The 16,878-nt window shown below is 39.4% G+C and overlaps 1 protein-coding gene across 6 annotated transcripts in view; it reads left to right on the top strand.

Moving 5' to 3' along the window:
• Nucleotides 1-16,878, top strand: part of SPIRE1 (spire type actin nucleation factor 1) — a 370,834-nt gene that overhangs the window by 301,156 nt on the left and 52,800 nt on the right. For all 6 annotated transcript variants that reach the window (XR_010323504.1, XM_064294750.1, XM_064294751.1 and 3 more), the window contains one exon: nt 12,054-12,226. Coding sequence is in view for 5 of the 6 variants with exons in the window: in XM_064294750.1 (XP_064150820.1) it covers nt 12,054-12,226 (173 nt within the window). In the remaining variant the exon portion in view is untranslated. The remainder of the gene's footprint in view (nt 1-12,053; nt 12,227-16,878) is intronic.

Raw genomic sequence — 16,878 nt, 5'->3', positions numbered from 1 at the left:
ATAGTCTTATTTCAAAAGATATGTTCATATGCCAGAATAACATTGAGGAATACTTCGAGAATGCATGGAATTTTGTTTGCTGTACATGATTAGGAAAATCTAGAATAGATGGCATTTAAGTCTAGAAATGCAGAGTTTTTAGGATGACAAGTAGAAGATTATTCCAGGTAGCCTGATAGAGAATCTTTTACTAAATTAAAGATGTTGTGATATTGAGTCTTGAACTAATATCAGAAATTTATATTTGTAACAGGTATTAATTTCATACCACAAATATAGATGGGTAAGAAATATGTGATCGATAAGGTTGTATGTCAGCTTGGTAGCTGTGATTCTGAGTGGTTTGACAGTTATGTGGTGATATAGTTTGGCAGTTATATAATGATGTTTGGCAGTTATGTAATGATGTAATTTGGCCATTATGTAATGATGTAGTTATCCTCCATTTTGTGATATAATGTAATAACTTCCATGATGTGATCAGCCAATCAGTTGTAAGGGGTGTTTCCTCAGGGGTGTGGCCTGCATCCACTATATATGGATATTCTGGCACAGCATGCTAGCTGTTAGTCACTCTGGGTCCATCATCTGTCTCGTAATCATCTGACCTCAGGTTCATACTACTTGAGCCAGCAGGCTGCCATCTTACCTTCCAGTCTTGGATTAGTCAGCCTTTGAGCCAGCGGCCTGCCGTCTGTCCTGCCAATCATTGGTTCATCAGTCCCTGCAGCTACATGAGTCAGAAGAAGCCTCCAGCCTGATGCCTGACCCTCAGACTTGGGACTTGCCACCTTCTATAACCACGTGAGCCATTTCCTTGAAATAAATCTCTCTCACTCTTTCCGTATGTATCTATGCTTCACTGGTTTTGCTTATCTAGAAAACCCAGCCTAAGACATTTGGTACCAAGAGTGGTTATAGAGAAACAAAATCATAAGGGTGATTTTTCTGTATTGGTTCTCAAGTCTGACTAGTCTTAAAGGCGCTGATGACTCTGCATCCAGTAATAAAAAGGGTGCTGCTAATTCAAGGCATGGGGTGGCAATATTAATATGCAAAATATTACCATCAATACTTCAAGTACTGATGAGAAGCAAGGCCCTGGGTGATCACATATTTGATAATTTTCTACAATTTTGTCAGAACAAGAAGTATAGAGAAGCTGGTTGATTGGTCCTGCTTTCACTAGACAAAGTGGTGAAAGAAGAAATAAGTACAGGCCTTCAGAGCCACAGCTCAAGCACCGCATAAAAGATCTCAAAGTTGCCACTTGTGCCCCGAAAGAAGCCTTATTTGTTGTAATAACAGCTGATATTGCTGAAAACCAAACCTAGAGTCTTATCATAAGACTGACTGAATTACAGCACCAACGGAATTCCCTACCTCGAATGGTGTCTGAAGTTAAAGTGAGGGCATTGATTGGGAAGAAATGGAATCCTAAAACTTGGGATGGGGTGATATGGGCCGATAATCAGGAAGCTGGGTACATTGAGCCCCTAAATTCCATTCAGTCACTTCTGCCACCAGAACCAGCCCTCTTACTCCCATCATGAGTTGCCCATCATGAACTGGGTGTTGTTTGACCTATAGAGCCATAAAGTCAGAAGTGCACAGCAGCGCATCGTCATTAAATGAAAGTGGTATATATGAGATTGGGGGTAAGCAAAACCTAAAAACACAAGTAAGTTGCATGAGGAAGTGGCCTAAATTCCATGATCTCCACTGCTGTCACGTTACCTGCCATCTCCCGGTATGCGCCTATGAGCTCATGGGAAGTTGCTTATGATCAGTTTACTGAGGAAAAGAAATCTTGTGCCTGGATTACAGATGGTTCTTCACAATATGCAGGCACCGTTCAAAAGTGGACAGTGGCAGCACTACAGCACCTTTCTGGGACATCCCTGAAGGATAGTTGTTATTGTTGTTAGGTGCCGTCGAGTTGGTTCTGACTCAGTGACCCTGTGTACCACAGAACAAAACACTGTCTGGTCCTGCACCATGCTCACAATCGTTGTTATGCTTGAGCCCATTGTTGCAGCCAGTGTGTCACAGTGGTGAAGGGAACTCCTCCCAATGGACAGAACTTCAAGCAGTGCACCTGGTTGTTCCCTTTGTTTGGAAGGAGAAATGACCAGATATACAATTGTATGCTGATTCATGGGCTATGGCCAATGGTTTGGCTGCATGGTCAGGGACTTGGAAGGAACATGATTGGAAAATTAGAGACAAGGAGGTGTGGGGAAGAGGTATGTGGATATACCTCTCTGAATGGGCCATAGAAGTGAAGGTATTTGTGTCTTATGCGAGTGCTCACCAAAGGGTGATCGCTGCAGAGTGGGATTTTAACAATTAGGTGGGTAAGATGATTGTGTTCTATGGAAACCAGTCATCCTCTTTCACTAAACACTTCCATCATTGCCCAGTGGGCTCATGAACAAAGTGGCCATTGTGGCAGGGATGGAGGTTATGCACGGGCTCCACAGCATGGACTTCCACTCACCAAGGCTGATTTGGCTACAGACAGCCACTGCTGAGTGCCAAATTTGCCAGCAGCAGAGACCAACACTGAGTCCCCAGTATGGCACCGTCCTTGAGGTGATCAGCCAACAACCTGGTGGCAGATGGATTACATTGGACCCCTTCCATCATGGAAGAGGCAGTGCTTTGTTCCAGACGCTTACTTTGGATATGGATTTGCTTTCCTTGCACTCGGTGTGCTCCTGCCAAAACTACCATCCGCGGACTTACAGAATGCCTTATCCACCATCATGGTATCCCACACAGCATTGCCACAGATCAAGGGACTCACTTCACAAGAAATGAAGGGCAGCAGTGGGCCCATGCTCATGGAATTCACTGGTCTTATCATGCTCCCCATCATCCTGAAGTAGCTAGTGTGATAAAACAATGGGATGGCCTTCTAAAGATGTAATTACGGAGCTAGCAAGGTGGCAGTACCTTGCAGGGCTGTGGTAGTGTTCTCTGGGAGGCTGTATATGCTCTAAACCAGCACCCACGAGGAGATACAACATTGATTCCATTGAACTGGAAGTTATGAATGCTACCCAGCCACTTTGGGCTTTTCATGCCTCAGGATCAACAGGTAAAGAAGGGAGTTACTGTAGTAACTGATGTGTTTGATCCTGATTACCAAGAGGAAATGATATAACATAATGGAGGTAAGGAAGATTATGCCTGGAATACAGAAAATCCCTTAGGACATCTCTTTGTATTACCATGCCTGTGCTTAAAGTCAGTGGAAAACTACAGCAGTCCAATTCCGACACGAGTGCTTATGGCCCAGACCCTTCAGTAAATAAGATTTGGGTTCCCCACCAGGAAAAAAAACCATGAGAAGCTGAGATGCTTGCTGAGGGCAAAGAGAATGCAAGTGGGCAGTGGCCGAAGGTAGTTCTAAATATCACTTGTAATCACATGACCAGTTGCATAAATGAGGACTGTAATTATGAGTATTCCTTGTTTGTATGTATGTATGAAATATTTTTCTTTTCTTATTAAATATAAGATGTAAACAGGGCTGGTGTGTTTTCAGTTGTATGCATGTTATATCATGTGAGGCTTAGGTGTGACTTTGTAATCGTCTTTATTTAGAGACTGTGTATGGTTTAAAGAGATGTGTACAAGTACAGAGTTGACAAGGAGTGGACTGTAATGGTTAAGGTTGTGTGTCAGCTTGGCTGGGCCATGATTCTCAGTGGTTTCACAGTTACGTGATGATGTAATTTGGCAGTTACGTAATGATATAGTTATTCTCCATATTGTGATATAATGTAATCACCTCCATGATTTGATTTGATGTGATCAGCCAATCAGTGTAAGGGCAGCTTCCTCAGGGTGTGTCCTCCATCCAACATATGTGGACATTGTGCAGAGCTCACTCACTCTTGCTCACTCGGGTCCTGCATCTGGCTCGCCATCATCTGACCTCCAGTTCTTGGAACTTGAGCCAGCTGCCTGCCATCTGATCTGCCAATCTTCAGTTCATCAGCCTCTGCGGCTACATCAGTCAGGAGAAGCTTCCAGCCTGATGCTTGACCCATGGACTTGGGACTTGTCAGCCTCAACAACTGCATGAGCCATTTCCTTGAGATAAATCTTTCTGTATGTACACATATACATAATACATATATATGTATTATGTATATATGTATGTGCATACATACGTGTATATATATATATCACCAAAAAAAAACCTAACCCGTTGCCATCGAGTCGATTCCGACTCATAGCTACCCTATAGGTCAAAGGAGAACTGCCCCATAGGGTTTCCAAGGAGCACCTGATGGATTCAACTGCGGACCTTTTAGTTAGCAGCCATAACTCTTAACCACAACACCAGCATGCATACACATACATAAATACACGCTTCATGGGTTTTGCTTTTCTAGAGATCCCAGCCTAAGACAGAGTATCATATTTCTTTAAATTAAATAAAAGCCCTTACATTGCTGTGTCGGTTTAAAAAAAATTCAATTTTAGTCATTACTGCAGCTCCCTATCCCTCCTGGGTGCTTTGCCTGTGCTGGGTCTCCTAGTACCTGGCTCTTTGGTTCTCCACATAGCTGTTTCCTTTCTGGAGATCCAGCCATCTCCCCAAAGTTCTCTCCCAACCTAAGAACAGGCATCTCCTATAAATGTCAATAATTTGCCCAGAAATTCTAACCAGGAGCCTATTTTTTATTATTTTAAATTGAAAATATTATAACATGGTATTTAGCAAGATCAATGCAGGAAACGTAACCAGTTTTCTGAAAGATAATTAAAATAGTAAAATGTTTAAATTAAATAAATAAAAAACCTTTAAATAAGCTACATCCCAACTTATATATTAGAATGTAAATACTTAAAGTATTATTCCCAGACCATCAAACAGTAAGTATGATTTTTAACAATTAGTTGCTTTTATTTGCCCCTTCCGAGATACACACCCACTTTGTTGATATTTGTGCTTTTCAGAATGTCTGCATATGATTCTGGCATCTTGCTAAGTTGTGACTGGGATATTAAACAGTGCTTTTCCTTCAAATCATTTAAAATATATATTCTGTACTGTGATTTTGTGTTGTAAATACAAATTGTTCCTTTTACAACATCTGAAAAGCACATTGAGAGAGATACTCTATTAAATCTAGGTATTACACTCAAGAGGCCATCAACTGGAAGACGACGTTAGCTGGGGAGATATTCGGCCTGCTATGCCTGTACTTCCATCCCCACTGTAGACCTGAGGTAATATCCTCTTCTGTCTACAAAGGCCCTTTTCCTGCCCACCAGTTGTAATGCCAGCTAGGACCTCAGCCTTCCAAAAATACAAGGAAAAATAATTAACATTTCAAATCATCCTTCCCTATTTGATATGAAGAGGATTTAGAAGAAAGGAAGAATATGACAAAGATGTTCAGAGGTACACTGTGTTAGCCTCAGCAGTTTTGAAGACTCTTGGAAGTACTAGTGGATAAGTTTTTGGTATGAAGAAGGGAGACTGCCCCTTTTGCTGGGTGAAAGGGGAAAGACTGCCTCTTCAGTAACCGTGCTTCCTGTTTGCAGTGGCAGTGTCTGAGACAGTAATGGGAAAGCCGAGCCTGGGCCAGATAAGAGATGCTCCGTCTTTGATGTGCTGTCTTAAAGTACTCTTAAGAATTTTGAACAGCAGTGAAAATAGATAATTCTAACTTTCGTGAATACCTCAATTCATCAAATCTTTGCAACAACGTTTTTAAAACAGCTTTGTTGTGATACAATGTTCAGATCATAAGATTTATCCCTTTAAAGTGTACAAATCAATGGTTTTTAGTATATGTAATAACTTTTTAAAAGGGAATATAAACAAGTGATTTTAACTGAAAGGAAACAATCAATTTATTCTTAAGAAATAATTGTTGAATGTTTTCTATGTGTCAAGCAGTGTTTTAAGGTACCTTTTTTTATATGAAGTTATGTATTCTTCATAACAATCACATGAGATAGCTTCTATTATTCCCATTTTACAGATGAAGTAACTAAGGCACCGAGAGGTTAAGTCACTTGCCCAGGACCACACAGCTTATAAGTGGCAGAGCTGAGATTTGTACTCGGGCAGTCTGGCTGCTAGGTTATGCTGCCTACAATGGACTGCTTTTTGATGCTTTGTAATACTGCTTTTTCTTGAATGAGATTTTTTTAGAAAATACTTTATCTTGATTCAGAGAGCCAAATTTTCATCCTGAAAATAAGTTACTGAAGAACATATTTATTGTAAAAATTTTAAGTATTTTTTTTATGATCTGTAGAATCATATTTTAAATCATGGTATTGTTTTGTTTTGATTTATATTTACTTCAAAAATCCTATTCTTTGATTTTTAAAAATATTGTATCTTTATCATGCTTTCATTTTCAGAGTGTTCTTTTAAAAATTATTGTACTTTTGTTGTTACTCCATTTCGTGTCTTAGTGATACAATTGAAACTAAGACTCTTGCATGAATTTATTGTATTTCAGATTGTGTTCACTAGCCTCTGCCCTAGAATCTGAAATGTGTCACTAAGGATCTTCCTTAATCCTCCCCTTTTTTTATCCTCCCTGGAATTCCTAACAGCTAAATTGCTTTCTTTCTATTGTTTGTTTTCTTTTTTTCAGCAATGCGGCCACTTAGCATGTCTCACAGTTTTGACTTGTCAGGTAAAAAAAAAAAAGCACTTTCACACCTGACATGCATTTTTTGCTTTCTGTGAAATACCTTTCATTCATTTGCTTGTTCAAACATGTCAAAAAGAAAATGGAAAGGCTTCTTGAACTAAGCTGTGGTCAGTAAAATAAAACATTCTGCTTATTTGAGAACAGTGTACTTTAAAAAATTAAAACTACAATAAACCTGTTGGCCATCAAGTAGTGGTTGGGGAAGCCAGTTGCCCCATCCTGGGGTACGGTCCATGCTGCCCGCCTCTCTGTTATCCTTGACTCACTGGATGCTCCTAAAGTCTAAGACAGCCTCTACTTAAGGAAATAGAAAAAAACTTTTAAGAAGCAAGTTTTGAGTCTTCCTAGTCTCTAAAGCATTCGGTCATTTAAATAGCTAAACTGAAAACTAAGCTACTTCAGATGTGGCCTTAAGACTGGGCCACGTAGATTTCATCTCCAGAGCCAGGTCGGAGATGACCACGGAGCCTCAGTGAGTGGGCAGGAGCCGTCTTCTGTCCCACCGCGTCACGCAGGGTGGAGCCTAGTCACCAGTGAGTTGGAATGTATAGAGTATAAACATACGAGAGAGCTGTACTGCCTTTGGTTTTAATACAGAATTCTGTGGCCCGCATTTGTAGTACTGCTCAGACCCCTTCTGTTAAATGAGAGGTGTTAACAGACAGGTGGCTGCTAATGACTAAATCTGATCTGTAAAATCAGCCTCTTTTTTTTTGTTTATGAAGTTTTCGAATTATTTATAAGCCAACTTAATCTCAAAATATTTTGCAAGCTACAGTTTTTAATTGCAGAAGCTGCTGTCTTGAATGTAAAATGAGATAAGATGTTGACACTAGTATTTTCTTTCAGAATTTTCTTTTCCTTGTATGCCACAGATGCCCCTTAAGATACAAAGATTTATTGGTATTCCCTACCTAGAACTTCATATTTAAAAAGCCAGGGAGTTCTGGTATCATACTTTGTGTATGAATATTTACTGGGTTAAACTAGTTTCAAAGTATAAAATTTTTTGTTTATTCTTGTTGGTCTCAGACATGATGACTCTAATATTTGTGATTTAAAGAAAGTCATATAAATATTTCAGTCTTCACTTAATATTTTTGACTGACCATTTAAGAGCTTTTTCTATTTTCTTTGTCCATTTGATAGTTTTTATTTTATCAACATTTCCCTTACACAGAATGATCCTGTAAAAAATTTGCTCTGGAAAATAAACTCTGAGATGTTTTGGAACATATGTGTTACTGCCATTGTTGCCAGGTGCTGTCGAGTTGAATCCGACTCATAGCGACCCTATAGGGCAGAGTAGAACTGCCCCATAGGGTTTCCAAGGAGCAGCTGGTGGATTTGAACTTCCGACCTTTTGGTTAGCAGCCGAGCTCTTAACCACTGCGCCACCAGGGCTCCATTATGTGTTAGTACTCATCTCTAAAAATTGGCAGTATCCATTTCAGACAATCTGTGTCTTCTTATGTCTGCTAGAGATGTCCATCAGTTGTACTGTGAGGGAGTGGCTGGTCCCCTGGAGCAGTGACAAGGCGGTCCCCAGAGGCAACCTGGGCACGTGCACAGTCTACCCAGTGCAGTGCGTCTGTACTGGGAGAGTGCTGGGTACTTCAGCTCCTTGATGTGAAAGAGCAGCCGAGGGTTTTTATTTGGTTTCACTGCTGTCATTTCCTGTAGTTTATTTTGTACCTCATGATTTCCAGTTGCTTCATTCACAGTTTCATGTGCTACTTTTGCGTTTTTCCTTATTGCATTTTGACTAAATAACTAAGATGCCCCAAAATATAAACGGAAACAGTTGATCCTTCTTCTAACCTAAATGTGAAGATTCGGAATATATTTCTTCTCTAAGTTGGAAAATGAACAAACTAAGAATAAACATTGAAACAAGTATCATAGATAATACCTCTGAACTTAAGTGCAGAATAAGATGTAATGTTCTACTGCAAAGGTTCTATGTCTTAGAAATATTGTTGGTGGAAAACCTTCACAATCTATTCATCATGAGTTAAGGTAAGTATAATTTAATTTCCCCGTGTGTATATTAAATATGTAGTCTGTACCCCAGTCATATTGCCTCCAACCAAATGAGGCAGCAGCTGGGTGTATTGAATACATATAAAGTTATTAAATAAAGTGTTTAACATGGGCATATATTTTATATTTCTAAGCTAAGCTAACCCTGGTGGCGTAGTGGTTAAGTGCTACGGCTGCTAACCAAGAGGTCGGCAGTTCAGATCTGCCAGGCGCTCCTTGGAAACTCTACGGGGCAGTTCTACCCTGTGCTGTAGGGTCGCTATGAGTCGGAATCGACTTGACGGCAGTGCGTTTGGTGTTTTTGTTAAGCTAAGGTATGTGACTTCTAAAACCACATCTGGCATCTTAAATATTTTGCTTAAATAGCACCAATATTTTCTCAAGAAATGCTGCCTTATATCAAAGAAATGCAAAGCCTGATCCAAGTATTTGTTTTTTCTCGTTTGATACATTGGAGTAATAATGAAGATTTACTCATTTGAACAACAACAAAAAAAAGTAATCCGATGACTTTAAAATGTCTTGGTATGTTCTACCGGATTTTTAAGAAGTACGTAGTGTGAGATAGACTCACATATAATTTCATATAGAGATCATAACCAATGTTTTGTTAATTCCATTTATCTCAAAGGTTCGAATTCTGTGTTGTTGTTGTTAGGTACCCTTGAGTTGATTTCGACTCACAGTGACCCCATGTGACAGAGTAGAACTGCCTCATAGGGTTTTCTAGCCTGTAATCTTATTGGGAGCAGACTGCCAAGTCTTTCTCCCACAGAGCCACTGAGTGGCTTTGAATCACCAACCTTTCAGTTAGCAGCCAAGCACGTAACTGTTGGGAAATTTAGTACAAGGTGTTTATTTCAGCAGTTTCCATCAGTGCGCTCAGATGGCAGTTATTAATCTCATAGCACTGTGTTCAGGCACTTTGAAAGTGTTTGGCAGTCTCTCAGGTCCCCTGCACTGAGGATGATATGAACTCATGGCGCCCACTACCCCCAAACCTCACTTCATATGCCACCATTGTGATTTTTGCCAGACCTAAGTACCACTTGTACTGTTATCTATTTAATTTTTTTAATCTACCATAAATAAAATAGCTTTACAAATTTTCTTGAGCAGTAACATCCATAAAATCATATATCTGAGATAGTAGTTATATTTTTTCAGAAATATTAAATAGATAACCATTAAAACTGTTTCAGTGCTTTTCTGCAGACCACCTCAGGGTATTCTTATTACCATACCTGTAAGTGTGGCAGTGAGCTGCTACCAGGCCAATGGTGGGAGCCGCAGCTGGAGCACGAACGGCTGACAGAGGTGCAAGAGTGTGCGCGGTTTGACCCTTGGTGCTTTCTCTCTGAAAGGGTGACTGCTACAGCAACATGAACAGACCTTTAAGAAATGTGTAGAATAAGACTTTTTAAAATGCGCTTATGACCATATTTATACACTTACTACCTTTTTTCTTGAAAAGGAGTCCGTCAATTAGCCCAGTCATTTCCTCTTTAGCTTTCAGAAAAACCTTTCAGTTCTTCTCCAAAGTGTAGCAGCCCACTGCTCTGTCCATCTCCTTGTGGTTTATAATTCGTTTCAAAGCTTGTTGCTTTTGTTCTTTTTCTCCCTTCAGTAACCTCCCCGCCCCCATCAATTATTTACTTATTCTAGCTACTTAACCCATGAGAAAGTAATAATAAAATAAACGCAAGTTTCGTCAAGTTCTCTATTAAAATTTTTACCTGAAATGGTAACTGATTTGTGGGTACTTACGTCTTCTTCATTTTCCGTTCCTTTACTCCCCTCTGATTCTCTTTCCCTTTCTTCTTTTCTTGTCTCTCCCCTACGTACTCACACCTTCTTTCCAGGTCCACAGGGCTTTGCTCTTTGGCCCATTGATCTCTAAAAATAAGCAGAGAGTTATTTGTAAATATTAAATTAGATATATGTCATTGCAATAAATAATTTATATGGTTCTTTTAAACAATGTCAAGGAACACACTTACATACCGAATGTTTCCTGGAAATCCACCTCTTACTTCAAATATATGAATATTATTTTGGGGGGAAAATGGTTAGAAATAGAACATACTTGTATTTTATAAGAACTTCAGGTAAATTATTTCCTCTCCTGCAGGCGTTTTATTCACCTCTGCTTCCCTTTAGTGCCCAGCCCACTCTCGACCTTCAACTGCAGTAGCTTTGGAAACCTATTCCATGTGCAAAGATCAGTTCACTGTGCTGGCTGTAAATTAAGTTTTACAGTGGCTGCTCTTTTTCATTTTTGAATACTTTTATTTAGTAGTTAGCTATTAAGTTTAGTCCCTTTTAACTCTTCATTTGAAATACCAAAGAAAACTAGTTCTACTTGCATCCGAACTTTTTTGCTATAGTGCAAAAAAGACAGCATTTAGAATCACTACTAATAAACTTCACATACTAGCTGTACCATGCATTAGCTGTGTGACCTTGACTCAATCCTTCTAAGCTTTAGTTTACTTAATTGCAAATGGAGATAAAAATCAGTGTTAACAATTGCTAGTATCTACTCTGCACTGCCTCTGCAAGGCACAGTATTAAGTAAGCATTTCACATGCAGTTATCAGTGCATGTAACCCTCAGAAGAAGCCCGTAGCTATTGTTAGCCCCATTTTACAGATGGGGAAACAGAGGTTAGGTAACCTGCTCAGAGTCAGACAGCTAGCAGTAGAGCTAGACTTTGAACCCAGACATTCCACGTCTTATGGTACTGTATTGCCTCACTTTCTTCCATTTGTTATATTGCTTTCCTGTCTAAGTTTGAGCCTATAATAATTTAAGTCAGATTTATTAAAGTGAATATATCCTAGATTCACATTAAATAAAAATGTTAATATGAATATAGGAGATTATTGGCTATTTTGATTTTTAAATCAAACTCTTATATGCTTCTCTTCACCATTTCAAACAAGCTCTTGAAAGGCTGTAAAATAAAGCCAGCCTCCCTGAGCCTCAGTTTCTTCATCTGTAAAATAAAGATGTTAGAGTCAGTTGTCTGTAGGATCTCCTTCAACTCCAAATTCTGATCTACAAATGTCATTGTATAAGTATTTATTTAAAGGTTTCCTTTAATTGAATATGACAGTTAATATCTAACAAAAAAAGTTTTATATAAACAGGCTTTACAATAGCAAACCTCGGCTTTGTATTTGAGTTGCGTAGAAATGTTCTGTTATCTGGTGGGTTTTTCCAGGTCTGTGTACTTTGAAAAGTACATTTAGCCCAGTGATTACTTTTCTGGGCTCCGAGAAAGGTAAGCTTTTGCCTTTCTTTTACCAGATGTAACTACCCTTAAATCTCCGGAGAATGTGATAGAATCATCTGTGGTGAATGGAGACTTAACGTCGTCCACAAAAGAAAATAGCTTAAGTGCCACACAGCAGGTCCCTGTGCAGCGGAAGAAACGCCTCAAAGCCCCAACGCTGGCTGAGCTGGGCAGCTCTGACTCTGAGGTAGGATTCTGTTTTACACAGCTTGACTGTCAAATTCGGGATGCAACAGCTCTCTGACCCAATGTACTGATGGTGTTATTTGAATTATCACTTAATTTCTTTCTGTTTTTCAGTCAATAAGGCTAGGATTAAAATTCATTTGGTTAGCAGGGAATGAAACAATGGATTTGAATTTTTTACTGTTACTTATTCCAGACCAATAGTGGCCACAATTTATAGAATAAATATCAAAATACTGATATTGTCTTAAATTACAGTGGGGTTTAAATAAGTAAACAATTTCCAACCTTATATTATCTTAAATATTTTCCCCTTATTCTTGGGAAAAGAAAAAAGAAACTCAAAAAAAAGCATATTTCCATAAATTCTTCTCCATCTAAAACACACACATACCTAAGCATCTGGAGGGCAAAAACCATCTTCTTTTTATCGCTGGAGACTGATATCATGCTTGGTGTCTCAGTTATCTAACTCTGCTATAACAGAAATACCACAAGAGGATGGCTTTAACAAACAGAAATTTATTTTCTCACGGTTTAGGAGACAAGACGTCCAAAATCAGAGCACCAGCTCTAGGGGAAGGCTTTGTCTCTCTGTCAGCTCTGGAGTAAAGTCCTCATCTCTTCTGAGCTTCTACTCCAGGGTGATTTTCATTTTCATGTGGCTTGGCATCTCTCTTTCCCCATCTCTGCTTCTCTCTTTTGCTTGTTTAATCTCTTTTATATCTCAAAAGAGATTGACTTACAACATACTAATCTTGCCTCACTGACAAAACAGAGACAGCTCATTCCCAAATGGGATTATAACCACAGGCATAGAGGTTAGGATTTACAACACGTATTTTTGGGGACATAATTCAGTCCATAACACTTAGTAAAGTAGATGGTCATCAAAAAAGAGGATGGCCTTCAATGAGATGGATTGGCACAGTAGCTGCAACCATGGGCTCAAACATAACAATGGTTGTGAGGATGCATAGAAATGGGCAGTGTTTTGTTCTTTTGTACATGGGGTTGCTGTGAGTCAGAACTGACTTGAGGCACCCGATGGTGACAGCAACAATACTAACAGACAAGTCTGCACAGAGCAAACTCTTTGAGAGCCTTCCTGTGTTCCACCTTTCACCTAGTGCATTTTCTCTGGTCCACTTGGAATACCTGAAGCAACACAATACAGCCCTTTGAATTAAATTGTTTTTCACAGCATTTCATCAAATGCAGCAATGCTAAGTGGAATTCATTTTTTTTTTAATTGAATACGGCTTCTAATCATCATTGGAAAATTTTTAAATTGACATAGTGATAAACCAAAACAAAACCAAACCCACTGCTGTCGAGTTGATTTCAACTCATAGCAACCCTGTAGGACAGAGTAGAATTGCCCTATAGGACTTCCAAGGCTGTAAATCTTTACGAAAGCAGACTGCCACATCTTTCTCCAGCAGAGTGGCTAGTGGTTTCAAACGTTAACCTTTCGGTTAGCAGCCACCCTTTTTAAATGTTGGTATTCTGCTTGGGGGGGTGGGTGTTACAGCTATGCACAACTTATAGTCAGTCAAATATTTATTGAATACCTTAGTGTATATATCATTTCAGTAAGTACTGAAGGGACAGACAGAAAGAAGATGGTTTTTGCCCTCCAGATGCTTATAATTTAAACAAGAAATCGAAGACGTATCCATCAGACTTATTACTCGTGTTCCTTGAACACACACTGTCTGCCAGACACTATTTAAAGTATGAGTAAACACTACAGAGGTTCAGTGACCACAGAGGCCAGTAGGCTGGAATGGTTGGAGAAGCATCTTGTAAGACATAAATTTAGGCTTTAGAATTAGGTGAGTATAATACATGGGCAGAGGACTTTCCACTCTGTTATATGATACTTACCTTGTCGTGTCATGATATATTTACATATTTCTCCCCTACAAGACCATAATTTTCCTGATGACAAAGTTGAGGTCTTACTCAAATCTCTAGCCCTTACATCATGTCTGGCATATGATAGATATGCAGATTTGCTGATGAATTCCTGGCAGAGGTTACGCCATGAGCAAACATCAAGTCATACTCAAGGTTGGAAATGTTGTTGTTGTAGGTGCTGTCGAATTGGTTCTGACTCATAACGACTCTGTACACAACAGAACGAATCACTGTATGGTCCTGCACCATCTTCACAGTCATTGCTGTTTGAGCCCATTCTTGCAGCTGTCATTATCAGTCCATCTCATAGAGGTTCTTCCGCTTTTTCACTCACACCCTACCAAGCATAATGTCCTTCTCCAGGGCTGGTCCTTCCTGATAACACGTCAAAAGTATGTGAGACAAAGTCTCGCCATCCTTACTTCTAAGGAGCATTCTGGCTGTGCTTTTGCTGAGACAGATTTGTTCATTCTTCAGGCAGTCCATGAATATTCAGTATTCCTCCCCAATACCATAATTTAAAGGCATCATTTATTCTTCAGTCTTCTTTATTCATTGTCCGGCTATCGCATGCATATGAGGCAATTGAAAATACCATGGCTTGGGTCAGGCGCACCTTAGTTCCCAAAATGGTATCTTTGCTTTTTAATACTTGAAAGAGGTCTTATGCAGCAGATTTTCCCGATGCAATACATTGTTTGATTTCTTGACTGCTGCTTCCATGGGCATTCATTGTGGATCCAAGTAAAATGAAATCCTTGACAACTTCAGTCTTTTCTCCATTTATCATGATGTTGATAGTTGGTCCAGTTATGAGGATTTTTGTTTTCTTTATGTTGAGGTGTAATCCATACTAAAGGCTGTGGTCTTTGATCTTTATCAGTAAGTGCTTCAAATCCTCTTCGTTTTCAGCAAGTAAGGTACTATCATCTGCATATCATGGGTTGTTAATGAGTTTTCCTCTAATCCTGATTTTTCGTATAGTCCAGCTTCTCAAATTATTTGCTTAGCATATAGATGGAGTAAGTATGGTGAAAGGATACAACCCTGATGCACACCTTTCCTGATTTTTTTTTTCACATATAGCTACCTTTATTGAAACTAATACAGATATATATATTGTACTGGATAGTCACTAATGAACACTGCATAAAATTTTCATAGAATATGTAAGAATTACACAACTATGATACCAGACTAGGCCTTGGCAAATTGTCAAATTATCAGCTGCCTCAGCATTAAACAATCTTATACCCATTATTATAGCTTTTATATATATGTTATTCATTAATAACTTCAGTGTTGTTGTTGATAGGTGCCCTCGAGTCAGTTCCGACTTGTAATGACCCTATGTACAACAGAACAAAACACTGCCCGGTGCTGAGCCATCCTTACAATCATTGTTATGCTTGAGCTCATTGCTGCAGCCACTGGGTCAATCCACCTCATTGAGGGTCTTCCTCTTTTCCGCTGAGCCTGTACGCTGCCAAGCACAATGTCCTCCTCCAGGGACTGATCCCTCCTGACAACATGTCCAAAGTATGTAAGACTCAGTCTCACCATCCTTGCTTCTAAGGAGCATTCTGGTTATACTTCTTCTAAGTATACTGCATCAAATCAAATGTTTTGGTACATATTTACTACTTCATGTTGTTGTTTAGTGCTGCTGAGTCGGTTCTTACTCATAGAGACCCTACTTAAAACAGAATGAAACACTTCCCAGTCCTGTGCCATTGCCACAATTCTTGTTATGCTTCAGTCCGTTGTTGCAGCTACTGTGTCAATCCATCTTGTAGAGTGTATTCCACTTTTTCACTGACTCTCTACATTAACAAGTATGATGTTCTTCTCCAGGGACTGATCCCTCTTGATAACATGTCCAAAGTATGTGAGATTAACTCTCACCATCCTTGCTTCTAAGGAGCACTCTGGATGTACGTCTTCCAAGACAGATTTATACATTCTTTTGGCAGTTCATGGTATATTCAATATTCATTGACAACACCGTAATTCAAAGGCATCAATTCTTCCGTCTTCCTTATTCATGGTCCAGCTTTCACACGCATATGAGGCAACTGAAAACACCTTGGCTTGGGTCAGGCGTATCTTAGTCTTCAAGGTGACATTTTTGCTTTTAAACACTTTAAAGAGGTCGTTTGCATCAGATTTGCCCAATGCAATGCATCTTTTGATTTCTTGACTGCTGCTTCCATGGGCGTTGATTGTGGGTCCAAGAAAAAGAAATCCTTGACAACTTCAATCTTATCTTCATTTATCATGATGTTGCTCATTGGTCCAGTTGTGAGGATTTTTGTTTTCTTGATGTTGAGGTGTAATCCATACTGAAGTCTGTGGTCTTTGACCTTCATCAGTAAGTACTTCAAGTCCTCTTCACTTTCAGAAAGCAAGGTTGTGTCTTCTGTATGATGCAGGTTGTTAATGAGTCTTCCTCCAATCCTGATGCCCCCTTCTTCTTCATATAGTTCAATCAGTTTCTCAGGTTACTTGCTCAGCATTGCAGATTGAATAGATAGGGTAAAAGGATACACTTTTCCTGAATTTAAGCCACACAGTATCCTCTTGTTCTGTTCGAACAGCTGCCTCTTGATCTATGTACAGGTTCCTCTTGAGCACAATTAAGTATTCTGGATTTCCCATTCTTCACAATGTTATCCATAATTTGTTATGATCCGCACAGTCGAATGCCTTTACATAGTCAGTAAAACACAG

This window comes from Loxodonta africana, chromosome 11, assembly GCF_030014295.1.
Source record: "Loxodonta africana isolate mLoxAfr1 chromosome 11, mLoxAfr1.hap2, whole genome shotgun sequence".
NCBI classification, from domain to species: domain Eukaryota; kingdom Metazoa; phylum Chordata; class Mammalia; order Proboscidea; family Elephantidae; genus Loxodonta; species Loxodonta africana.
This window is presented reverse-complemented; position numbering and strand designations above follow the sequence as displayed.